Below are 26,634 nucleotides of genomic sequence, written 5' to 3'. Positions count from 1 at the left end.
GCTTGAGAAGAAGGATAGGCTTAGCACAAGTTCAGCTCTCTGGTTATTTCCCGAGGAAGAACTCAAGATGTGAGCATGTGAAGCACTGAGAGAGTAGCGGCTATGCGTGCACTGCTGCCCATTCCCGGACATTTGAGCCAAGCAGGGCAGCTGCTGCTCACACAGGACTGACTCCATGTGCACTTCACCCAAATCAGTGGGATACAGTCCCCCGTAGAAGAGACCTGCTCTCTTCCAGCCACCCTACAAGATTATTTTTCCTCTATCAAAACAAAATGGGAGTGGAGGGAGAAAGCAACATACATACCCACCCACACAAGGTCGCAGGCCCTGATTGCAAAGCATTTTGCTACAATGAATTTGCTGGCTTCCGATTAACAATGAGGGAGCACTTCGGCATTAGACTTTATACCTACAATCATCTCTTAAGGGCCTAATGGTACAGCAGCGCTAGCCCAATCAAGGGCATAAAAGTCTATTGCTCTCAAGAAAAACAAGACGCTCAAGCACATTGTGGGAATTGACAAGGAAGCAAAGGAGCGAGGGGGTGCCAGAAACACAGGAATACAAATTGGGGGGGGGGGACGACGGCTCAAACGTTTCCGAGACCATCACAAAACCCTGCTGGGATATGAACTGGCCACCTTTGGTGCCGATGCTCCCAAATCATAACTGCGCATTTCTGTCTTTACAAAGGGCAGGCTATGATTTGAACGTGGAAGATTAGTGTTTCGAAGTGCACCTGAGACGGGCTACGAAAGAGGCCTGCACAGCTCGCAGCTCACCAAGTCAAATTCAACCCTCCAAAGGCTCAAGGAGCCCATTGTTTACAGCAACTTGCTGGGACAGCAAGAACATGGTGCACTGTGGGCGTTGATGTGGGTGAAAGGAGAAGGAAGGAGAAAGCAGGTGCCTGGTAGGCTACAATCTACAGCCCGTATGCTGCCTTGACTTTGGTGGATCACCAGTTATGGAGGTATATATTTTTTGCAGCCCACCAGAAACACCCTCTGGTTAAGCCACAGTGAAAATTAATAGGCATTCCTGGCAGACTGTGCCTGCAGTACACTCAAAAGAACACTGGATGTGATGGGCAGCCCCGGTGCCAGACACAAAAGGCAACATCAATGGTGTACGCGACAAAGAGCGATAAAAGCATCTTGGTTTCTCAGAGTTGGTTCTGAAAAGACAAAACTCTTTTTATTACAGGAATAGCCGATGCTTTTCAAGGGATCAAAACCTCTTTGTCAGGGCTGATGAAGGGAAATGCCATCTCTAGGAAAGAGTGGCACTTGAAAGACGCCTTTTAATCTTTCCGTTAAACACTGTTCGTGTTGCACTTTTGTGTATTTACAGAAAGCCCTGAAATGCAGCCACCATGGTCAAAAGCAACTCGCTTAATGAACCCATTAAACAAAAGTTGCTTTCTGGCTGCATTTCAGGTAGCCCTCTGTGGGTGTACAGAACATTAGTGCGACGCAGGAGGATACCACATCGCAGCATGCTCACTCCCACCTGCAGCTGACATGCTGGCTTTCGTGCTTGCATCAGGTTGCACACACACAGTGCCTGGCCCACGTGGACCCGAAACACGTGCTCTGCAAGCCATCAGATTTGAAGGGGACAGATCCTAGGGTTTGGACCAACATACATTGGACTCCATGTGCAAACATGAAATCCAGCACTCAGAAGACAGGCTAGAGTGGCATGGACCAGCACAAACCCATCATTTGCCAAGCATATGTTCCAAATATCTGCGCAGGCCTTCTATAGTCACTGACACTCATGGTATATTAGCAGTTCTGTGTGCGAATGATGCAAGTATTGTATTTGATTGCACCTCTGCCCTCCCCTCCATCAAAACACACATTTGAGATTTAAAAATGAAGACCTAATGCACTGCAGAACTGCCTTTGGATATGCAAATGTGGGTGGCGGGCTCAAATACCATCAACATCCTAGACACATGCTACAATTCGCAGACAGTCCTGATAGAATAAGCACCATTTATTTGCTGTATCAGAATGCCTTTGCTTTGGGTGTCAAACCTTCTCCTTTCTATGTGAGCCATAGGCAGTAGCATCTCTGCTCTGGATAACCCAGAATGCTCACTCCTGGGTTACTGAGACAATGTATAGAAGAATGTCAAGAAACCCCCATCCCAAGTGAATGGGGTGGTTTATAAATTAAGTTAACCAAAAAAGAAAAGAAAAAAAGAAAAAGAAATAAAATGTACTTTGGATGCAGTCCATGAATACACACGCCTCCATTTTAGACTCTGTAATTCTGCTGCCACACGTGAACACACAATCAATTGTAGTGTCAGGTCAAAAAGCAGCTTACTGAGGTTTTAGGCAACAAGGTCATTTGCTCAATTAGCTACACGAATGTAACAAACAACCACCATAGTCGTCACGCTGAACATACAAACCTATTGCTATGTTTATGAGAATCCAACCTTTTCGTCCGTTTTCAATGCTCACTTTCAGCTTTCGTCAACATTTAACAGAGCTGTGAAATAGTGTCAGTTTGCATATGCCTTTATCTGAATTGTCCTGTATGAAGATCATGAATCTTGCATGACCACCAACCCCAGACGTGCAACCATTGCATGCTCCTCCCCTGGTCTTTCAGGTGAGCACGTGTCGTTTCTCAAAGCAGGACTGATTCATGCATGGACAACCCGTCAGTCTGGTGTCTGTAGTGGTGTGCAGGGCTTGGGGAACTAGAATACTGATAGTGTGGCAAGCCGAGCTCTTCAGAGGGTGGGGAAGTCCTGTATCTTATAGGGCTATCCACTGAAATGGTGGAGAGATTATGTTCTTTAACAGGTGTCGATTGAAAAGGCGGGTATCTCCTCAAGTTAGCCAAGTGGCTTCGGCTACCATCTTGGCTCCAGGACTGTGTGTAAGGATCAGGCCACTTTCTACTGTCTGGCAAATAATCTGCTGGGGGGATTACAAATCTGGTGGCATTGGGCGATTTAGGTTTGCTTGCATAAGTTTCAACTGGGAGGACTTCAATTCGACTAGAAGGAGTCACGACCACATGTTGGTGGTTGACAGCATAATTTCTATGTGGTCTATCAGTAAACATCTCTGTTGGAAGTTCAGGGATGTATGGCCGGCTGGGAGAGCCGGTTCGATTCCCGTAATTATACTGTGTGGCTACGAAGCTGGAATGAACCATGTTGGTAACATGCTTTGGGGAATTTCCATGGTAAACAGGTGGGTTACTGTAAGAGGGTGGCGGCGGCTTGAAGTTATGTCCAATATCTGCCCCATCAGACTGGGAAGAGAATCTGGGGGCTCTTGGTTGGGAGCTGAAGGCATAACTGTTGGATATTTTTGGTGGACTAGATGTTTTCTCTGTCGACTTCCTTGAACCGAGGGAGTAAGTTGTGTTCCTCGGACTTTGCAGGATTGCCCTTTCTAGCACCTCTTCCACAGAATTGTCGTTGTCTGGGTCACCACCAGGCACATTGTCATACTGCGACGCATTTGACTCTCGCTTACCCTCATCGACATCCAAAGCCCTGATCTTTTGCTTCACATTGAATGCCTGTCCCTCAGGCCCGGGACTCGGTGGCATTCCCGAACTGGCATGGTTTGCAGATCGAATCTTGATCTCCATGGTCAGCTTTGCAGTCTTTTCGATGATTTTGACGTCCGAAGGCTTAATCCACCTGGGCACAAATTCCTTTCCTGTATTTAAAGTAGCGTTGGAATTTTGGTTAGCAGATGCATTATAATTTTGCTTGGAGTCAGACTCTGGCTGAACTTCAGGTTTTTTCCTGGGGCTCTCCAAGTCATGCTTTAACAACCCACTCCGCACATTAGCCGTCGCGGGCTTTTGCTGTCTCCTTTCCAGCGAATCCTTTCTCCTCCGGTGGCCTGGCGAGCTTTCCTGGCCTCTCTCTATAGATGCTCTGCGTCCTCCCCTCTGGCTAGCCCGGCCATTGCTTGCTGCACTAGTGCCGCTCTGCCCATTGACCAGATGAGTAAGATTAAGCATGGCAGGCTGAGATTCGGGCGGAACTTTCCCCAACTTCTTTGGAAGTTCGTCATCTTTACCTATAAGAATAGACACCAAAATAAGCATTACATATATAAACTAAACTCTTGCCATGGAGCCCTCCCTGTGGCGAACGAAGTTAATTGGTTCCCCGCCTCTACCCGCTCTTCTCCCAAAGAACACATGTCAATGTATGAATTACATAAAGCAACAAGAACTGAGGGTTCACAGCTGAAATCAAGTCTTAAGAGGTTGGTGATTGTAGCAGATTTAGTCTTCTGTCCTATACATGAACTCTAGCAGTAATAGGAACTGCCAGTGGTCAGCCAGTTTGATACCAAAAGCATGCAAGATATTGAGGCATGCAAGAACTGTCTTACTAACACAAATCAAATTTGGAAATTAATTTTCTGACCTCGAATGGTCTTGACTATAAAGGCACAATAGTCTAAGCTGTGCTTTTCCTGAAATTGCAGCAGTTCACGGTCTTAATTTTAGATGACAACACAGCCTTCCTTCTGAGTCTAAGGTGATTAGGACTTTGGGGGGGAACTCTCCACCTCGTGTGAGTCTTGCATATGTGTACAAAGCAGAGAGAAACTCAATGAACTGAGTTGTACCACAGTTACTCGAAAATGTCACCTCCCTTTCTGAATTAAACCTCTGTTCTCTCTGCTTTCTGAAGAGGAGGGTGGATTTAGAACCTTGCAACCTGGAAGACGCCACGTTCCAAATAAATGTGCCCTCCATACATTTGGTAATTTCTTCCTGCAACATGAGAAGGGGCATGTGTACATGCACCAGTCATTCAAGTTAGAGCAGGGCTGAGAAACCCATTTTGGCCTTCGCCAGAATGGCCAATAGTGCATCGCTAAAAGCACATACAAGGGACACCAAGGGCTATCGAGTCCAACTCCCTGCACTTCCTCATTTTTTATATATTGGATCAATGCATAGGGTTTTGTTCTGTATTTTAAGGAAAAAAACTTCTGAAATGTACGTAGGTTGATTAATAAGACGGCTTTATTCTTTTTAATTTAGTACACTTAAGGTCTCTTAATTACCACTAAGCTTTCAAGAAACCCCAGTGAGAATACTATAGACATTTTTATTGAATTCTTTGTCGCTTTGAAGATTACTCTCTGTAGTCTCTCTCTCTCACACACACAAGTCAGAGGGAGAGGGAGTGTGTTTGCCCCTGGTATGAATGGCTTAAAACTGTTTAGATGTTGTAGGCTAACACCTGAAGATCTGAAAGGTGTGGGGGATGATATGACAATGACCCTAAACTGCCACACTAGTTCTCCAGTCGAGAGCCTGGGGTTACAAATGAAGAATTAGCAGGCGCACTAATGAAGAAAAAAGCATTCCAAGGTTGCAACTGTTGATTGCCAAGACCAAAGCCATGCGTAAACAGGGCTCGTGGGTTTCTATCAGATGTGGAAAATAATTGGAAGGAAAGCACATCGGCAACAAAAGCAAAAGGAGAGGAGAAGGGATGAATAGAGCCACAGCTTCAGATCCCAGTCACGTGGCCTCGGCATAAGGCAGATGAACTCTCACTCTAGGCTCAGTGTCAAAAAACAGGCATGAAACAACACAAAGTATACAGCTTGCTTAGATCTCCCAACATCATTCAGGCCCCTAACTTTTAAGCTGGCCGTATAGGGACGCGGGTGGCGCTGTGGGTAAAAGCTCAGCGCCTAGGACTTGCCGATCGAAAGGTCGCGGTTCGAATCCCCGCGCCGGGGTGCGCTACCGTCACTCGGTCCCAGCGCCTGCCAACCTAGCAGTTCGAAAGCACCCCCGGGTGCAAGTAGATAAATAGGGACCGCTTACTAGCGGGAAGGTAAACGGCATTCCGTGTGCTGCGCTGGCTCGCCAGAAGCAGCTTGTCACGCTGGCCACGTGACCCGGAAGTGTCTCCGGACAGCGCTGGCTCCCGGCCTCTAGAGTGAGATGAGCGCACAACCCTAGAGTCTGTCAAGACTGGCCCGTACGGGCAGGGGTACCTTTACCTTTACCTTTTTATAATCAACAAGGATCTATGGACCGAAACACAAAGTGTGGCCATCTTGTCACTGAAGACCTGTCTCTCCTTTGCAAAGTGGCACCTGGAGAGGGCAGGGTGGAAGTGGAAAGGGGGTGCTCAGCCCTTTGCCCCCGCCATGAGAATGTAAGAAGAACCTGCTCGTTCAGGCCAATGCCCAATCTAGCCCAGGATTTTCTTCCCACGGTGGCCAACCAGATGCTTGAGGGATGCCTGCAAGCTGGGCATGAATGCAATAGCACTCTGCCCACCTACTATTGCCAGCAAATGGAGGCATGATGAATAGACAGTGGAGGGAGAAGGTGGCCATCATTTACCAGTAGCATCTAATAGCCTGGCCTTCCATGAATTTGTCTTTTAAAGCCATCCAAGCTGATGGGTCGTCACCGCCTACTGAAGTGGCAAGTTATATCATTTAACTATCAGCTGTGTGAGAAAGTACTTTTTAAAAAATCTGCCCTGAATCTGCTAACATACAGCTTTTCTCTTATCTACTTTCTCCATGCTATGCATAATTTTATAACCACCGATCATGTCACCTCTTACTTGCCTTTTCTGCAAACCAAGAAGTCCCAGATGCTACCACCTTTCCTCATAGTAAGTCATTTCCCACTACAACTATCCTCCCTGGATGCTTTTCTATTGCTGCTGAAGCGGCAAGCCTGTTTATACTCTGCAAACACAGGTCTGACACACAGCTTGGAGAAAACTGCAGGAGGAAAGTGGCTGGTGAGGAAAGGTTAAGCATCCCTTCCCTCACCTGCCACTATGAATCAGATGCTCTGCTCCTAATGCAATTTTATTTTTCTGGATGTCCATTGTTGTAGAATCATAGAATGGTAGAGTTCGAAGGGCACCTAAGTGTAATCTTGTCCAACCCCCAGCAATGCAAGAATCACCCTGAAAGACGGCCACTCAACTTCTGTTTAAAAACCTCCTATGAAGGAGAGTCCACCACCTTCTGAGGGAGTCCATTCCACTGCGAAGCAGCAATAACCCCCAGAAAGGTCTTCCGTAGTCGGACTTTCCTTTCTTGTAGTTTGAATCCATTAGCTCAGATCCTATCTTCTGGAGCAGCAGAAAGCAAGCTTGCTCCATCATCCATGGTGACAGCCCTTCGGATATTTGAAGATGGCCATCATATCACTGCAGCCTTCTCTGGGCCAAACATTCCCAACTCCCTCAACCGTTCCTCATAAGGCTTTGTTTCCAGACCCTTAATCATATTGGTCATCCTCCTCTGCACACATTCCAGCTTGTCAATATCCTTCTTAAACTGTGGTGCCCAGGACTGGACACAGTATTCCAGGTGGAGTCTGACCAAGGCAGAATAGAGTGATTTCCCTTGATCTGGACACTATATTTCTATTGATGCAGCCTATAACTGCATTAGCGTTTTTGTTGCTGCATCACACTGCTGATTCACATTAAAGTTTGTGGCCTACTAAAACCTAGATCTTTTTCACATGTACTACTGGCAAGCTAGTATATATTTGTGCATCTGGTTATTCCTACCCTAAGTGTAGAATCTGACCTTTGTCCCTATTGAAATTCATTTTGTTAGTTGTGTTGCTGACATGGTCTTGGGTTAGGTGAACCTTAAATTAAGAACTGGCCTGAAAGTTGAACACCACTCTCATCTCAGGTGCTTCTTGTCGGGGTACTGTGCATGCGTTCTGCCTGCTTAATGCTTGGAATGGTCCCCTTGAAATCAGCAGAGTTTCCTTCCATGAAAATATGATTATGAATATGGTGTGAGGCTGCGCTCACATTATGTTTTGTGCCGTACCAGGTGGCCAATTTGCTATCCTATCATTATGGCAGGGTTCATTTAAACACAAAGAGATCTATGCTCATAAGATCTCTCCTTTCTTGCTTTAAGGCTGCTGCAGGCTTGAGATGAAACCTGGAGAAGCCAGAATCTGAAGTGCAGCATGCAGGAAGCACTCCTCTGTTGAACTGGAAAAAGGCGGACCATCAGTCCTTAAACCAGTCCAATCTAGAAGCTTCACAACATCTTCCAAGCAGAGTGATGTTGTACATACCTATACATACCTTCTGTGCTCAAGGAAGACACCAAGGACTGGCAGACAGAGCCCATGGTTATTCCTAAGCTCACCACCATGGGGTTCTCAAGTTTACTGCTAGAATCATTGATCCATTGCACACAGAACATGCAGTCGGCATATGAATCCAAGAGAAAGGAAAACGCAAGCAAATCTAACAGTCCAGGTAAGTAGCCAGGAGCATTTGCATAAGACAACCAGGGCTTATAAAGCACCAAATTGGAATTGTGTTGGGGGGGAGGAGGTGTTTTCCAGTTTAGGAACGCTAGTCAGTTCCCTTCTAGCAACCAAGTTGCACCCCACTGCCACCCTTGCTCACGCCAACCCAATTTCATGTATTGGCGGTGTCAGGAAGAATTCAACTCCAATGACCAGTTGCCCTAGGACTGCAGAAGCAAAGCAAAGCACAGTTTTACTTGTACCACAGCTCAGAGGAACAAGGGCTGCTGGGGAGCTTTCGGCATTGTTTTAATAATGTGTTGTACGCTGCCTAGAAGATGGGAGCATACACATTTTTTAAAATACATAAATAAACTTGAAAAAGTTCACCACCTTCACTGCCAACACATATTTTTTGTTGGGTATATGTTAGGCAAAAGGGACACAGGTGGCGCTATGGGTTAAACCACAGAGCCTAGAGCTTGCCGATCAGAAGGTCAGCAGTTCGAATCCCTGCGACAGGGTGAGCGCCTGGTGCTTGGTCCGTGCGCCTGCCAACCTAGCAGTTTGAAAGCACATCAAAAGTGCAAGTAGATAAATAGGTACTGCTCCAGCGGGAAGGTAAACAGCATTTCTATGAGCTGCTCTGGTTCATTAGAAGCAGCTTAGTCATGCCGGCCACATGACCCGGACGCTGTACGCTGGCTCCCTCAGCCAATAAAGCAAGATGAGCGCCGCAACCCCAGAGTCGTCCACAACTGGACCTAACGGTCAGGGGCCCCTTTACCTTTACCTATATGTTAGGCACATAGCACAGAAGAATGAAATGACACCTTTCCCACTTTGGAAAACTTCTCTAGCCTTCCCCAACCGGCTGATGTCCAATAGTTGTTGGGATTCCAACTCCCACCAGCCCCTGCCAGCCTGGACTATGGTCAGGGATGATAGAGAGTTGTAGTCAAACAGCAATTAGAAGACACTAGGTTAGATAAAATGTGATCTAGCCACTTGGAAGCTATTCTTCATGATAGGCAACCAGACAATTGGGTTTCTAAAACCCTGTTTTATAATACATTGTTAGCCACGCTTGCTACAATCCAAAAGTCCTGCATGCACACACAGAACACTTCCACATATGGGCTCATTCGCTGCAATGACAACGGGTGAAACAAACCTGCATGCATATATATGGAACAGCTACCACTACTCTGAGAGAGGAGGTAAAATGCAGGTGAAATACCAGGATTATTATATTGTTGTTAAAAAGAACAGAGACTTACTGAATGTAAAATAAGCCCATTATTCCAGGCACATGAAACAAAACAGTTTTACAAGCCCATCAATCAATCAATCAATCAATCAATCAATCAATCAATCAATCAAATAAAAGCAACCTTTGCTCAAACCACAAAGAACAAGAACGCTATGAACCAAGCAGAGGCAAAAGTACCAGGAGACACTTGGAGGATAGTAGCGAACAGGAAGGCCACGATATCGGGTGCTGGCAAGAAAGAGGAAAGGCAAGTTCATTATCACCATCGTAAAAACCTCCCTCGAAAAAAAGACAACAGAACCTAAACTGAGCTACATGCGGAGTCAGCCAAAGCAAGCAAGTCATAAAGTAGTGCCTGGAACCATCACTCCCAAGGGGCTGGGGGAAGAGAGCCAAGACAAAGGATGTAATTGTCTCAAAGTGCGACACAGCACACCGAATCAAGGCCTTGTTCGCATCACCAATGGCAATATTTTAAAAGACTCTTTTAAGTACCCATAGAAGGGCTCATAACGAGATGCTCTGGCATCCCACAACTGCAAGCTGCTCTTCTCCAGGTGATTATTACTTGCAGAGCTGCCCTTTTCCATATTCACAGTCACAGGGCAAAGTTTAAAAAAAGACTAGGTGTCCTGCGATCCACTTCACTGCAGAATCAGAGGGAGCCTCTTAGGCCCACTTGATGCAACCACCTGCTTGATGCAGGCAGTCTAAGGTTAGCTCATCCTCAATAAGCTGCTGTCCAGACTCTGTTGAAGCCCTACAAAGAAGGAGGTACTCTGCTCTCCCTGGCAAGAGACTCCATTGCTAAGAAGCTTGACAATGTCTAATTGTACTGTCAAGAAGTTTCTCCTAATGTTACTCATAGCACACAATTGCCCAGTTTGGACAGTGCTGGCCTAGGTGTTGGCAAACCTAACAGATGAATAGGATTATTTCTTTCCTTCATTCTCTTAAATAAAGCAAATCTGTGATGTTTCTACAGAGTCTCCTTATGTCTGAATGGCAGAGTTATGCTCTTCCCATACCCACTGACACTTCTTGAAGAAAAACAGTATTGAAGGAATACAAAATGAAGGAAGTACCCTTGGTTGGGCTCATGATCCAGCCAGTTAGGACTTCCCAGTTCTACTGACTTCAACAGCAGAGATTTAAGTACATGCCGAACTCTCCCCTGGAGAGTAATAGGATACTAAGTGCTTAACTTTGGTTGGATCAGACCTGCTGAACTTCAGCTAGTTATTCTTCCAGCTTCCAGTCTTACAATTTTTGCAAGACAATTTATAAAGGTTTGTGGCAATAGGATTCCTACATACACTCTAAGCCTGCCTTTTACGCTCATGGCTACATATCAAATAATTTACAAAAGAAAACCTGTTAGTCTTTCAGCACTCCAAAGATGTTGTTTTTAAAAAGCCTTCAAATACATGTGCTTAAAGAAATGCTTTTTCAGTTCCTAGCAATGGCATTCTAGGATACTTCTACTGTGAGTTTTGTCATTCAGAAGGAAAAAACAGGTGTCCCTTTAAAACGCGGGGGAATATCTGGTTCTGCTATTCAAGTCATCTTGTTTTTAAAAGCTGGTATGGTGAAAGTACATGCTGACAAGGATTAAAGGAAACAAGGGAGTAGAGAGATTTGGAAAAAAAAGAAATGCTACTGGCTTATTCTTGATCTTTGTCACCACCCAGTGGAAATTAATCACAACTGCAAAACCTTCCAGGTTAATTGTCCCAAGATGCATTAACAGCCAATTACACTGAACTGAATGCCACACAGTAAGTAACCGGTTTCGGACCCTCATTTCAGCTCCAGAATGTGCATGTCTTGAGAGTCCTCACAGAGCTTAAAGGGGAGGCAATTGCAGGGAAACATGTTACAAGATTGATGGGTTTGTGGTCTTCCAAATCAGTAGCTGATTTGCTACTGAGATGCCAGGGATTGAACTGGGAACCCCCCCTGGACCCAAAGAGGAAGCTCTAACCACTGAGTTATGGTTCTTCCCCATCATGACATCTGACATTTTCCCACTGCACAACAGTGATATGGAAGGGGAAGCACAAAAACACAGAACATTGTGGCATGATGTCAGAACAAGATCTAGCAGGTTTGTGGGGCGAAGGAGCAAAACCAGGTGTGCAGCAGAAGCTATTTTTCAGAAGCAACTACGTGTTCAGGGTGACATTTAGATCTGTCCTTCACCACAGTTCCCTTTCTCATTTCTGGATCATCATGATAAATAAAGGGACATGCCAATCCCAGCAATTTTCAGAACACTGAAGAATTGGCTTAACAAAATTTAGTTCTGCACTGATGTTTGAGGTGCTAACTGTATAAACTCGCTTTGGAAACTCTTACCTAGATTAAGAGGAAGACAATTAAAAGCAGAAAAAAAATTAACAGGTTGCTTGTTCCTGAAATAAAAGCCCCAGGCAAACACATCGCGGTCCTCTGATGCAGACAACAATTTCAAGCCGTGCTAGATTTTACCAAGTCTAAGTGGATATTCAGAAGAGGCACAAGCAGAGTTAGTGGCACCGCTTATATCCATAAGGACGTGAGGAGAGAAATTCAATGGCTCAAACTATATAGTTCAAATCACACAGAGACAGGCAAAGTGCTGGGGGGAAACCAAGATTCCATGGCAACCTCTAACTTCATCACATTTAGATGCACTCAAGAAATCAGTAGGAATAAAAAAACATCAACAACATGGAAAAGTATCGGGAGAGTTAGTTGGTTAATGAAGTGGAGTGCAAAGGAAAAATAAAACAGATACGTGTGAGTCCTCCAAACGTATAAATGAAAAATTCCATATTCATCTGGAAAAGGAAAAACAAATACAAAAAAGTGACATCACAGGAGCTGTAGAAGAGAAAGTATGCTGCACTGATGCTTTTACAATTTGTTCCTTTATTATTTTTTACAGATGCCAGAAAGGGAAAAATCAGTAAGTCATTAGCTAAAACAGAAGTCTGAACTGAGAAGAAGCTGATAAAGTTAGGAGCCAAACTCTTAAACTCCTGTGAAGAACAAAAAGCAATGTGGTCTACTGAAGGAGAGAGACAAAAAGAGAACGCAAAACAGAAAGTTTAAGGAGAAATGCACAGTCTTTTATTTAGGAACATGGGAAGCTGCTGCACACTGAGTCTAGCCATTGCGTCCCTCTAGCTCAGTAGTGTCCACCCTGACTGGCAACAGCTCTCCGGGGTGTCAGACAGAGGACAATCCCAGTCAAGCCTAGAGATGCTGGGGATTGAACCTACATGCAAAGCAGATGCTCGATGAGTGAGCTACAACCCTTATTTATGCCCTATCAATTATATTCCCCAAGATAAAGATCCAACATCCAGGTAGCTACAGTGGTAAGGCAACAGGGAACTTTCCTCATTCACACAAGGAATTCCCCTGCCCACGTTGCTCCCTTCCTTCTCAGTCTTCTGCTACTTGGGAAGATCTATTTTATTCTAAACATGGAGGTCATGTTAGTTTTCGCTCCATACAGCTATATAATTTTAACATTTAACAATGTTAAATATACAATTTCAACAACAACATGCTTGTTGTGTTTTAGCACTGAGCTGTGAACTAAATGAGATATAAGAACATTCAGAGAGCCCAAGTCCTGTCTGGTCCTGAATCCTGTTTCCCACAGTGGCCAACCAGATGCCTGTGGGACATCAGCAAGCAGGACATGAGCACAATGGTCCTCTGCTTCAGCTGTTCCTCATTGACATGTTGCCCAGAGGCACTGGGCTGCCTCTGATCTTGGAGATGGCAAAGTCCTCGTGACCAGTAGCCACTGACAGCCTTCACTTCCACAGACTTGTCCCGTCCTCTTCTAAATCCATCTGAATTGGTGACCAACGGCACATGCCATGGTAGTGGTTTCTGCAGTATAAACCACACACTGTCTGCTCCGTGCAAAGTGAGGGTGTGCAACGCTCCCTCTGCCCTCCACTCGCCCACAGAAAGTGGCTGGGCTGGCCAGCTGACCACAAAAGGCAGGAAGTGTCTCCAGGGAGCGGTAGTGGTGGTGGTGGTGGTATCAGTTAGTCCTATAACTCCCTAGTTCCCAGTCCTTTGCTCATGTGCGTGCATTAAGTAAACTGTCTGCCAGAGAGGTCAGCAGCATCACTTAGCAGCAAGCGCATATGGCTTTCTGGTGGAAAGGATACCTGGCAACACACAATCCCCACTTCCTCCAAATTCTCACTTGCCCTGCAGTTTGCAGAGTGGTGATGGTGGAGGAGATGGCTGATAGGGATTCATAAGCAAACAAAGCCCCTGTTTGTTGACCCTGTCTAGAGGGAGAAAAATATCCCAAGCAGGCATTCTGAAAGAAGGCTGCACACTTAACTCCCCTTCTTAATGGAAAGGCAATGGGCACACAATCTTTCCCCAACCCGGTAGCCTCCAGATACTCAGGACTACAACTCCCATCAGCCCCACTGGCTCAGACTGATGGGAGTTGTAATGCAGAATATCTGGAGGTAACCAGACTTGGGAAGGCTGGTGCACATGGAGGCACAACAGACCTTTTGCTCACATCAACAAGTTAGGATTGCCAGTCATCTTTCAGGGTCAAAATGGATTAATGGCGACATGGCCAGTTAACAAAATAATATCTCTGCAGCACCATTCAAGGCTTCTACTTTCTGAAGGAGATGGCGCCTACTTGTGTAACGGGCAACTTTATTTTTTGTTCAGAAGCTCTTAATGCATGTTAAGTTCTAAGGAAACGCAGAAGCCTTATCGGGGGCACTGGGGAAGGAGTCAGAAAGTTTGTGAAAAATTCACAGATGAGCTAAAATTAAAGAGCCTTCTGAGGTCCTTGATCTGTGAAAAATAACCAGAGACCCACTAGATGTGATAAAAGGATCCTGGGAGAGAAGAATCACTGGAAGGCTTCCTGGCAATTCCATTACTGCCTGATACATTTCAGAGAGAAGGAAAAAGCTGTGATCGGGCAATTTGTGAAGTTCTGTACCCTTTCTTCTTCCCCCATCTGCTCCACAGAAGACATTCTGTGCTTGATATGAAGGACCATCAGAAGATCTTCCTTTTGCGAAAACAGCCTTTTCTCTGGGTGTTACAGTTTTCCTGGGGTAGAATAGGGTGTGAAGGAACTATATCTGGCCATGGTCCTGGAACGCAAATGCTTTGACTGAGCAATTAAGTGTTTTTCGACCATGTCTGAAGGAAAGAAAAAGCCCAAAGCAAACTGGTAATCAGCACAAACCTTAAGATTGCCCAGTCCATCTCATTCTGAAGGAGAGTTTAGAAGAAAACAGGGAAGAGTGCACACTACAAATTCCCTTCCAGATGGACTGCCATGTTTTCAATGCTGTGAAAAGTTATGTCTTTGACAACAGACCAAAGTCTGCCCAAACAGCTCTGGAAAGCTCTTAGCACCCTAAACAAGGCCTGCCAGATGGAGAATTCCACTAAGCCTAATTAGTGCTCGGATGTTCCCATATGGGAGGGACCTAAATTAACAGTATGGCTAGAATTGCAAGCTGCCAAGAACTATTTCATTATTACAGGGAAAGGGAAGTAGTAGAGGATCTGCTTTGCAAATGCAGGAGGTCCGCGGTTCAATTACTGGCATCTCCAGTTAGAGCTGAGAGAAACCATGGAGAGCTGCTGCCAGTCAGTGCAAACAATACTGAGCTAGATGGGTCTATGGTCTGACTTGGTGGCATAAGGCAACTGCAGCTTAGGGCACACGTAAGAAGCAGAAGATGGCATTCCTCACCAGTTGTAATCTTAAAGCACAAGCCTTTTTATCTTTACTCTGGGAGTAAGTCCCAAAGTGTTCACTGCAGCCTAAAAGGATTAAGTTGAAGGTGCATATTCCACTCCTAGCACAACCTGCATAACAGGGATGTTGTGAGGATGACATGCATCAAACAATCCATGCCACCCTGAGCACTAGAGCACAGAGGAGGAACCTTTAACCCACCACATCTTGCTGGCCTAGCAATTAACTTCCAACAGCTCCAGCCAGCAAGTGCCCATTGTCAGAGATGATGTGAGCCAGAGGCTCTCCTGATAACTCATAGTAATGAAAACTTTGGAGTTCTCATGATTGGTACTATAAGTAGTACTTCATGTTTTCTACCTTTTCCCTACAAGCTTTCTGTAGAAAATCCAGGAGTTTATATTTAAATTCCGGGAAAGGTTTATCTCACTAAGTCTCCCAGCTGGTCAGAAGGGAGTTTCCATCCCTCCTTAGTTCTCGCTGCCCTAGCCTTTTTGTACTCATTTGACTTCATTTTTATCCCACCCCTCCTCCTAACAACTCAGGGAAGCTCACAGGGTTTTCTCCCACCCCGACATTTTATCATCAGAACAACTCTGTGAAGTGGACTGGGCTGAGAGAGAATGAAAGAGCAGCTGGCTCAAGGTCACATGCAGAAAAGAACCTGAGTGTTGTCTCTTCTCCTGCCAAGCAAACAAGAATAAGCCCCAGGATCCAAATCCGGAACCTCCTTTTCACCTCTCCATTCAATACCCTGTAAGGAATTCGGATACATATCACTCGGGGCAAACACCCCTTCCATCTCAGCTTCCAAGTCCTACAAGGCAGCTTTCATTTCAACTTGCAATGTCATGCCCTAGACACTGCAATCTGTCCATGGTGGGAATGAAATAACCAAGGGTTATATCTGGACATTGTGGGTCTACTTTGGAAGCAAGGCAGAGTGAAATGATTTATTCCAAAGCCAAAAGGGGACCTTGCCCCAATAATTCCTTATGCCTCTCTCAGTTTTGGTGCTGCTTGTCTGTATTGATGTGGCCCTGTTATTCTCCCTCCCAAACTGGCTGACCTTGATGTGGAGGTGCAAAAGGAAGCCTTAGCTGGCAGCCAGTGCCCTTCATTGAGCTCACATGAGACAGGATCAACCCTGTGCTTGCCTGGGGAGGAAGCTGCCTGCCCCCTGCACATTTGCAGAACTAGAGACAGACGAGGCATGCAAGAGTGAGGTAATGTCTAGAAGACGCTGAGAGCGAGGTTGGTGACAGATAGCATCGCCTGGAGATAGTGATTAGAAAAACAAGAATTGAACACGGAGTGGGGAGATAAAACTCAAGGGCTGATGAAATTCAGATGAAGAACAAATGAGGCATCCATTTTCTTAGCTAAACAAGAACTGAAAACAAATCTGACAGATTTTCAAGACGTATCTTGTGGGTACTTAGGCACAAAGAAAATCCCCATTTGGGGGTTGAAGAAATACGCCCCCCCCCCCGGCGGCCCCAAGTGGAATGCCCGTGCATGGGCATCCATCCCTGAGGCCCAAAGTGGGGGGGGGGGGAGAGACAGTATGGGTGTCTATCAATAGAAGAGTCACCATTATATCCACAGAAAAATAATGGAGAATCAGAATCCTTCATGCCTTGGGGGAATGTCCTTGGAAGCAGGGAGCAGCACAATGTTAGTGCTATCCTTCAGCTGCTGGGACCAGAACTTCCTCCGCATTCCTCTTCTCTAGCCAATGCCTGCTGCTGGAGACTGTGAGCTGGAGACTGACTGAGCCCCAGTCTCCCAAGATGATGAGCAGGGCTGGGCTTGGCAGGAAGGGGAGGAGCCCCAAACACCAATTTTCCTCCATGGAAGCCAGCACTCCATAGGTGCCTTGGGCAGCACCTGCATTCAACCATCTCATAAGTGTGGGGAGGAAGGCGAAGTTGAGGGGTGGAAAACAGGTCAAGTTTCTCCTCCCCACCCCAAATTTCTTACAGGCCTCAGTTTGCAACAGGAATAAATTATAATATTCAATATTTTCAGTAGTGCCTGAAATAACTCCACATTCAAAGCCTCTGGTCCAGTGCTGTCAGTTTCCACTCCTCCCCCACTTCCTGTCCAGGCTACTATTGGCCTAGCAGAGAGAAAATAAGGCAAAAGAAATTGAAGTAGGGACAAATAGAGAACTTTCAGAATAGAAAAAGAGGTTTTTTAAAAATGGGTCACATAAGGTTCAAAACTGGGACATGCCTAAAATGATGCGCAGCTTTGAGGACACCACACACACAGAGGGTGAATTGACTAATTACTTTGGAAAGAGATCTTGGGATTGTAGTCAAATTTTCACTGGAAGAATAAATACTTAACTCTGACTGAAATAAATCTGGAGTGTTAGGAATACTTAGGAAAGAGGCTGAAAACAGAGCAGCCCATAGCAATGTTGATAGAATTGTGGAATTGGAAGGGAGCCCGAGGGTCCTCTAGTCCAACCCCTGAAATGTTAAGAACATTAAAAGCCTGACAGTTACAACAGACATCCTCTACGATCTCCTCCCCATCTTCCCAAGGAAGAGCTAGTGCCTGACTTTTCTGCTCACTCTCTCATGTTACACTAAACTGGCAGAAATCCTGAAGGACCCTCTCAATAGTGGAAGGTAAAATTCAATTTCCTTTCTCAGCTCACAAAAACCCACTTATCCATTAAACAGCACAGACATTCTTATGAATGCTGGGTGTGGGGAGGGGGGGCAAACAGTCCAGGAAACCTCCCTCCCAGCCCTCCCCTCTTTCTGCAATGATTGATAGGTCTAGAAAAGAGCATCTCTGATCGTTGTTCACACTCAGAGGCGAAAATTGTTTTCCGGCGCCGCATGCTAAGGCATGAACACAAGACCAGCATTTTAACGATGTTGCCTTCCTGCTAACTAAAAGGCTGCAAGTTTACCTCCTGTGCTCTCCAGGATGGGACAATGAGCCTGGCCCACATGTACCTTTCTGCAGAATGGATTGCTTGCAAAATGCATCTGTTCATCCAAACACTGATCTCCTAACCCTGGTCAGGCACTGCCTTCAGGATGTGCAGTACTTGGCCAACTTCCTGCTGTGGGCATAACTGTGCATCAGGAGAACAATGTTACCTGCTCCTTGCAGGGGCTTTTGTTACACTTCCAGATTAGGAGCATGATAGAAGTGGGCGTACCTTTTGGGGAAATGATCAGGATTTCCAGGAACAGGATACCAAATTGTGAATTTCCTGCACCGTGCCATAGTTACGCAGCTCCATTCAAGGTGGTGTTTTGGCCGGGCAGAGTGACAAAAGCTGGGTGGACCCACAAACCAACTAAAACGGGCTGCTTGCTTCCAAAGCAGCAGCAGCTGTGTCTTGAGTTACTCACCTGCTGCTGGCAGGTCCAACTTTGCTCGTTTCAGCTCCGCCATGGAACTCTGGAGCTGATCTATTACGAAGTCATCTTCAAAGAAGAAATCTTTGGCGAGGGTCTCCTGAAGAAATTGCACGAGTTCTTCCATTTGCAATTTCATCAGGTGTTCTAGGTTGGGAGGGGGAGAAGAGTACGACATCAGAGAGTAGACTAAAATGTAGCCATATTTGCTCTCTCTATTGAAACAGAAATCTCTCTCTCTCTGTCAATTCATATCTATTAATTAAACAAGCACCTAGTGTAATTCTAGAACTTTACAGAAACATAAGGCTGCCATATATCAAGCCGATCCCCTAACATTGCTCTCTCTAACAACAAGCACAGGTGGTACGTGCAGACAGAAATGGGGGCAGATCACAGAGTACTGAAAATCAAGAGGGAGGCAGAAGCATAGAAGTAGCCATGGAAAGTGGCGTCCTTGTTGGGAGTGAGCACTGTGCCCTTATGCTTTCCTGTTAGCCCCTCCATTTATTTAAACCATTTCAGTCCTGCCTCTCTCAGAGACTGAAACAGGTTGCAGAAACGTCTGACAAAAATAACCCCGCTAAAACGGCAGCATATCAACGAACACTCAACGTAACTGAAACATTGCCATCATAGCCACAAGAAGCACCATAAAGAAGCTTGCTTTAAAAGGTGGGCTTCACAGAGTCTCCTAAAGCCAACAAGGAGGCCCAGCAAAGGACCTACAGAGAATGCTCATTTCAAAGCCTTGGGGCTGTCACCAAAAAGACTCCGCTCGTTGCTGTGATTTAATCTCCTCAGGAAATTGTACTTTTGAGTAGAGCCCTTCTGACCAGCGTCTATATTCCTGTTGGCTGGGAAGTATACCCGTGCCACCAGATTTATTGTGCATATTGTAGCCACATCTTTTGCAACGTATTTATAGTTATTAGAATCTTCCCAACAGTGAAGCTGTGGTGGCTTTGGAGACAGTGTGAAATAAGCATCCACAAGCATCTCTCTCCCCAGAAGTGCTGGGCAGGGAGAGAACATCAATGGCTTGGTAGGTTGTAAGTTACTGTGGGTTGCCTGGGCAAGATAAAGTGATGAACAAATATAAGAAATATAATAATAATAATAATAAATAGTACTGAGAAATACCCAACTGAGAAAAATGTTTGGTTTTTAATTTATTCATTTTATTCACAAGTGCCTGTCCATGCCATATGGCGAGTTAAAGAGTTTAAAGCCAGGACAGAGATCTTACTTCTGTGCAGTTTCAAAATGGTATAAGACATCGCAGTGAGAACCCGTTCTCCTTCAAGTATGTAGATATCCCAGATCCTGAGGGTTAACGTAAAGGGAGTCTGCAATGAGAGAAGCCATGGGAGGCATCAGAAAAATAACAGAAATCCAGATTTGCCGTAAAAATGTGTGCTTGGGATGATTGGGGTGGGGAAGGCATCAAACAAAGGGCACTCACACGGTCAAGGAAACACTGGAAAAACCATTTCATTGTGTAAAACGTAGTGTTGACTTCCTGGGAGTCCTGCCAAGAAGAAGCAGTTTTATGAACTTCAGATACGAACACAGCATCACGCAAAGTGGCCAAGTGGTTAGTGTTATTGAATTTATATTTCAGCCCATTAAAAAATATTCCCTACAAACAAGGTGATTAAAAAAAACACCCCTATAATAATTAAAAGAAAAAGAAAGCACATACAAAAACAGATTTTCCTTGCTAAGCACACAGCATAAACATTGGCAACTAAGACAGCATGAACTCCTGGACTGCAAACCCAAAGTGAAATGGCCAAAGTATCTTCAGCCTGAAACCTGACTGCTTTCCTATGCATTCTGTCTTCCCCTCCGTGGACAAAAGAAATCCAAAGAGGTTAAACATTGAAGAGGGTGATTGTGAAGAATGAAGGGTTTGGGTCATGTGTACTTTTAAAAATACTTCTCCCTGTACGATCACTTTGGTTTGCTGGGGAGAGCTTAGAAGAAAGGTTCCTGTGGCACAGTTAAAATGTGTGCCTAGGCATTCTCTACTTACTGCAATGCCCCACTTTCTGGAATATGATTCCATAGGGGGAGACTGCCTTACTCTGAAGCTTCAGGGTTGCATATAAGCAGTCATTTAGGCACAAAGCCTGATCCACCTGGCATAAGGAGAGAAAACCTCTTGTGGCCATACCCCTCTATGAAAAGTTTGATCCAGTTCACCAATTTTGGCCATGCTTCTCCTCTAAAGAAAGGGATGAAGGAATACAGCATACCTGAGCATGTACAGAATGCCTCTTTCATGCAGAGGCAGCATAGCAAGTAGTTTCCTACCCCCCACACTATGGCAAACCAGGAACCAAGCCCTGGGACATAACTCCCTTCATTCTCTAGGGCCAATTCCTCTTTCCCAGACCCTGTCATTCTTGGCCATAGTCTATTCAGAGCAGCCTGGTGCATCCCATATGTTTTGAACTACAACTCCCATCAACCCCCTACCACTGGCTATGCCAGTTGGGGTTGATAGGAGATATAGTCCAAAACTTTTGGTGGGTCTGAGAAAGCTGAGCCAAGGGGTGTGTGCCAACTGCAGATCTCATTAACAGGACTTAGAAATTATGGTTTGAAAGTTGGGTTTGTATGTTGTGCGTCTGCAGGGTGGGTTTTTGCTGCTGTTTGTAAGTGCAGCTCTTGGGAAGCTGTGGAAATTGCTTGAAGCTGGTCAGAAAGCCCAGTGTGCTCGAACGCAGCAGGGTGCAACAGAGGCTTGCCCTTGCCAACCCCTCTTCCTGCTGAGATTGAATGGGCAGAGGCGGAAGTGGCAGCTGTGTGATCTAACTGCACGGGACACTGAGAAGCATGAATGGAACAGCACACTAGCCTGGGAATAAGGTGCAGTGGGAGGAAGTAGCAGACACCATGGAGGAGGCAGTAACTCTGCCCTACAAGGATTTGGTACGTGGCTCTGTCTCTATAGAACAGCTCTACAAATAAGTGTCCCTTCACCGTAGCATCCCAACAATAAAAGAGGCTCCACTGGGATTTCTTAGCCTGACAGAGAGACTTAAGGAGCTGTTAAGAATTATCTACATAAACACACCCAACTTTTGACTCTCCAAATTTTAAAAAAGTGGTTGTGCCTCCCTCGCTTTACAGCTTTAGCAGCTTGCTGTTTACTTTCATTTATTAGAAGTAGCCTCCCTGAACCTTCAGACACCCAGACGAGGAAGCCTACTGACTCAAGGCAAGATGCACTTGATGTTTCCTCCCCTGGAAGGCAAACTCCTCCAAAATTAAAGCAATAAGCAGCAACGACCTACAGTCCAAACTCCGTATGAACTCTGCTGTGAAAATTAAAACCACAATTTACAGCCTATAGGTAAGCATGAAAGTGATTTCGGTTTTCACCAGCCAGTAGATTTAAATAATCCTTTTTAAAACTCTCCCTTACCCATGAACAGATTTTGGAAAACCAATATGGCATACATGAGGTGACTCACTACGTTTAGAACATTTGCTGCAGATATCAAAGATTAAAGACTAGGAATGAAGTCCGTCTGCATTCAGCAGGAACTTTCTTTTCTTATAAATGTGCTCAAGTCCACAACCTAAGGCTACTGTTGATCCTGTCTCTAGCAATTTTAGATCTGATCAGAGAGTTAATATCAAACACCCTGAAAAAGAAACTAAATGTACTATACTTCCTAGCAGGAATATGCTTCATGTTTCATAAGCTTCCAGCAAAATGGACAAAAAAATATATGAAAGGCTGGAAGCTTTTATGCATTTGGAAATATAGTGAGTCTTCACTGAAATAAAAAGTACTTCGTGCGTGAATGTGCACAGAAGTAGAGACCTTCATATAAAGGGCACATCCAGTTACTCAAGGGTTGTATCCTTAAACCTGGTTCACCATTACATCTCTTCCTTTCTCTGCACTGAAATAATAATATATCTATCTATCTATCAGGGGACGCGGGTGGCGCTGTGGGTAAAAGCCTCAGCGCCTAGGGCTTGCTGATTGAAAGGTCGGCGGTTCGAATCCCCGCGGCGGGGTGCGCTCCCGTTGCTTGGTCCCAGCGCCTGCCAACCTAGCAGTTCGAAAGCACCCCCGGGTGCAAGTAGATAAATAGGGACCGCTTTCTAGCGGGAAGGTAAACGGCGTTTCCGTGTGCGGCTCTGGCTCGCCAGAGCAGCGATGTCACGCTGGCCACATGACCCGGAAGTGTCTCCGGACAGCGCTGGCCCCCGGCCTCTTGAGTGAGATGGGCGCACAACCCCAGAGTCTGGCAAGACTGGCCCTTTACCTTTATCTATCTATCTATCTATCTATCTATCTATCTATCTATCTATCTATCATCTATCTATAGATGTGGAAATACTACAACCAATTTGATTTTTAACACCTGTTAATGCATAAAAGTGCTATATTCATCCTGATCAAGCTACAGAAGATTACTGGTTACTGTTCGATGACCATCTGTCATGGATGCTTTAGCTGAGATTCCTGCATTGCAGGGGTTGAACTAGATGATGCCTGGAGGTACCTCCAGGTTGGACTGGAGGTTGGACTAGATGATGCCTGGAGAACCAGTGTGGTGTAATGGTTAAGAGCGGTAGTCTCATAATCTGGGGAACCGGGTTCGCGTCTCCGCTCCTCCACCTGCAGCTGCTGGGTGACCTTGGGCCAGTCACACTTCTCTGAAGTCTCTCAGCCCCACTCACCTCACAGAGTGTTTGTTGTGGGGGAGAAAGGGAAAGGAGAATGTTAGCCACTTTGAGACTCCTGAAGGGGAGTGAAAGGCGGGATATCAAATCCAAACTCTTCTTCCTCTTCTTCTTCTAACTTCCAACTCTACAATTCTATGATTCTTTGTATATGTATATTTCCCTTTTTAAAAAACTTGTTTATATGTTGGGTTCATAAAGTCAGATGAATAGCTATGGCATTATCAAGTTTCCCTTCCTGTATCTTTCTGAGAATTTTGAATGCAGATGCTTGGGATGTCTCAATGAAATGTTTTGAAAATAAAAAAATAAAAAAAGTCAAAAACCCCATAGGTTTCTTGGGGGAAATATTGTGAGGTTCAGATGTAGCACTGCTCAATCTCCTAACCAGCGCTAGGAGATAGTGAGAGCAACCATTGCAAATTTCATTACAAATATACCCCTTTATGAAGACATTCAGTTTCCCACGCCCCTTTTAGTTTTTGAGCATACTCTGGTTAGCATTACAGTCATACCTTGGGTTGAATATGCTACAAGATGAGAGTTTTCGGGTTGCGGAGTGTGTTACTTCTGGGTTTCACCGCTCCCGCATGTGCAGATGCTCAAAATGACACCACACGCATGCACAGAAGCGGCGAATTGCAACCCGCGCACACATGCGTTGCGTTCACTTCAGGATGTGAACGGGGCTCCGGAACAGATCCTGTTCACATCCAGAGGTACCACTGTATTGATGTTAGTGCTAAGCATAGTTGGGCCAAACTGGAACTTGAAAGCCTGCTTCTAAGATGGACTGCAAACAGTGGTTTGACAAGAGCTAGGATTATAGAGGTAACATTGGTGCAGATGTAAAACTTACTAGTGATAGCTCTGAAATGGAAAGAGTGTGAGGGTGGGAATCCCCTTGGCATGGGAGGGGAGATATGGGATTCCATGGAGTACTCTAAACTTCCTATCCTTGCTGTACTTTCCCATTAAAAAGCATAGGACAGGAGAGGGGAATTTTTTGTGTGGCTCTACAGATATTGATGGGTCCAAAGGTTGCCATAGCTGGAATACTGCAGTCGAAAGCAATGCCATGGCAGAAATCACAAAAATGTCTGGGAAAATCCGGGTGTATGGCAGCCCATGTTGGCAGCATCATTTTTGGCAATATTCCTTAAAATTAGCTTGAAAACTTCTTTTTGTGTGTGTTTGCGAAAAAAAGCTCAACTACTTCTGTGTCCGGATTTTCACAAAGATGCCAACCGTATGGACCCCAACTATGGCTAGTGAATAGAGATGTTGGGGGTTTGTTTCCCCATCCCTGGCTTTAGAAGCGCCCCCCCCCCTGCTTTTCAGGACTATATACTATTATCACATATTGCTTATGCAGAATTAACCGACCTAAAATATTTATAATCTACATATCATTACAGGCTTAGTTAGAATCATACCACAGCACAACTGCCCCAGATCTTTGCACAACCCCTGCCCATGTTTCGCATGGAGACATTTCCAAGTTCAATCCCTTGTATCACTTTAAAAGTATTTCAGGTTAAACTGGCTTTCAGTGGCAGGACTGGGAAAGATCTCTGTCTGTGACAGAACCACTGTTCAGCAAAGTAGATACAGAAAACAGCAACAGAACAATGACCTGATTTGGCATAAAGTAGTTCCATAAATTCCCTACACACCAGCATAAGCAGGCAGGGAAGAATTAAATATCATATTGGACCTTTTGCTGATGGGTTGCCCTTTATGTACTGCATATTCTGATGGCATTTACTTACAAAATGCTGCTTAAGCTTAGACAAAAATTTCTTCATTATTTTCTCATGATGCTCTTGAAATCTCAACAGCTTGGGAAAACCCGGAATATAAAAACCTAAAAAGTTGGGGTGGTGAGAGGAAGAGAGAATAAGAGAGAATAAAAACATGTTGAACACTAACAAATTCCCACCAAAAAAAAAAACATGTTCACAGGTTTAAGTGTTGCGGTGAAATAATTCCGATGGGGGCGGAAATCACTTAAACATTAAAATAGAATGCAATGTCTCGTGGCGTATTAAAGATTAATTTACTCATTGTGACGTAACCATAGATGACCAAGAGCCCAATTCATCAGATGCCTGAAAGCTGGTAAGGCATACAGAAAAGGCAGCAGACTTTGCACAGGGGCTTTGAGAAGCAACACCAAAAGTGTGATTTGGCATTACAAACCTGGACTGATGCACTCCTTTCCCCCCTGATGTATATAACGTTTATATATAAACGTTAGAAGCTCCCAACTGCAGTTTGCAGCAAACCATCGTTTGCTGTTGGGTAAAACCATGCCAGCTAGGGGTGGAAGAACACGTAAGCCTGGGTCTGTTCCTGTAATATCAAACCATGGTCTGATGCTGTACTTCGGGGTGTCCAACTTCCAAGAGACTGTGATCTACTCCCACTATAAATAAACTGGCAGTGATCTACCCATTGGATTGACCAAAGTTGTTGACTTTTTGGGGGAGGAGACTTCACCAGAGAGCTTTTTTTAGGGAGCCATAGTTGTTGAGCTTGAATAGCTGCACACAGCAGGCAAATAAGTACAAGGTGTGAACCAATCCGATTAAGAAGGAGACAGACTAAGAATGGGGAACTTTTGGTCCCCAGACGACATTGTAATAAACTCTCATCATCCCAGATCATTGGCCATGGTGACTAGGGCTGATAGCAGTTGTATCCTAATATCTAGAAGGTCATGGTTCTCCCATCCAAGGACTGATTTGTTGGAGGCACGTCTTGTTCACACCGTGGCCAGATGGTGCAAGTAAACACAACTCAACGTTGCCAACAATGAGCGAGAGACTGAATTAAGAGTTGCTGAGCATTTGAGATTGCCACGATCTTATGTTACTGACTATTAAATTTATTTATATGCTGCTTTCCCATAATCATGTTTAAAGCATCACCATGCCCTTTATCCTAAATGCAAAAACTGCTTGCCCCAGGTTGAAAATGGCCGGGGAAGAATGCTGCTCCACAGGGTAAATTCCTGCTCTGAGTATGCGGACGCTGGAAATTTAATTCCACTCCCAATTTCCAGCTGCAATAATAGATTCAAATGAGGGTAAAACTTTCTGTGCAGCCAGCTCCATGCCCACAGAAAGCAGGTCATGTGCAGGGTTACAGTCCCTGCACATCATCACAAATGACCTCAAAAGAGCATTTTAAGAGACCTATCA

At 45.1% G+C, this 26,634-nt stretch overlaps 1 protein-coding gene across 8 annotated transcripts in view; it reads right to left on the bottom strand.

Annotated features, from left to right (window-relative positions):
• Nucleotides 1-1,989: 1,989 nt before the first annotated feature.
• Nucleotides 1,990-26,634, bottom strand: part of USP6NL (USP6 N-terminal like) — a 132,196-nt gene continuing 107,551 nt past the window's right edge. For 7 of the 8 annotated variants that reach the window (XM_053404568.1, XM_053404565.1, XM_053404570.1 and 4 more), the window contains 5 exons: nucleotides 25,201-25,295; nucleotides 20,181-20,246; nucleotides 19,965-20,064; nucleotides 18,710-18,862; nucleotides 1,990-4,073 (listed from right to left, as the gene is read on the bottom strand). In XM_053404568.1, coding sequence (XP_053260543.1) covers nucleotides 2,653-4,073; nucleotides 18,710-18,862; nucleotides 19,965-20,064; nucleotides 20,181-20,246; nucleotides 25,201-25,295 — 1,835 coding nt within the window. In that variant the 3' untranslated portion in view covers nucleotides 1,990-2,652. The remainder of the gene's footprint in view (nucleotides 4,074-18,709; nucleotides 18,863-19,964; nucleotides 20,065-20,180; nucleotides 20,247-25,200; nucleotides 25,296-26,634) is intronic. The other variant, XM_053404571.1, reaches the window with a different exon arrangement.

This window comes from Podarcis raffonei, chromosome 10 (assembly GCF_027172205.1).
Source record: "Podarcis raffonei isolate rPodRaf1 chromosome 10, rPodRaf1.pri, whole genome shotgun sequence".
Lineage (NCBI taxonomy): Eukaryota > Metazoa > Chordata > Lepidosauria > Squamata > Lacertidae > Podarcis > Podarcis raffonei.
The sequence above is the reverse complement of the archived record's forward strand: the minus strand, read 5'-3'. Positions and strand labels throughout refer to the sequence as shown.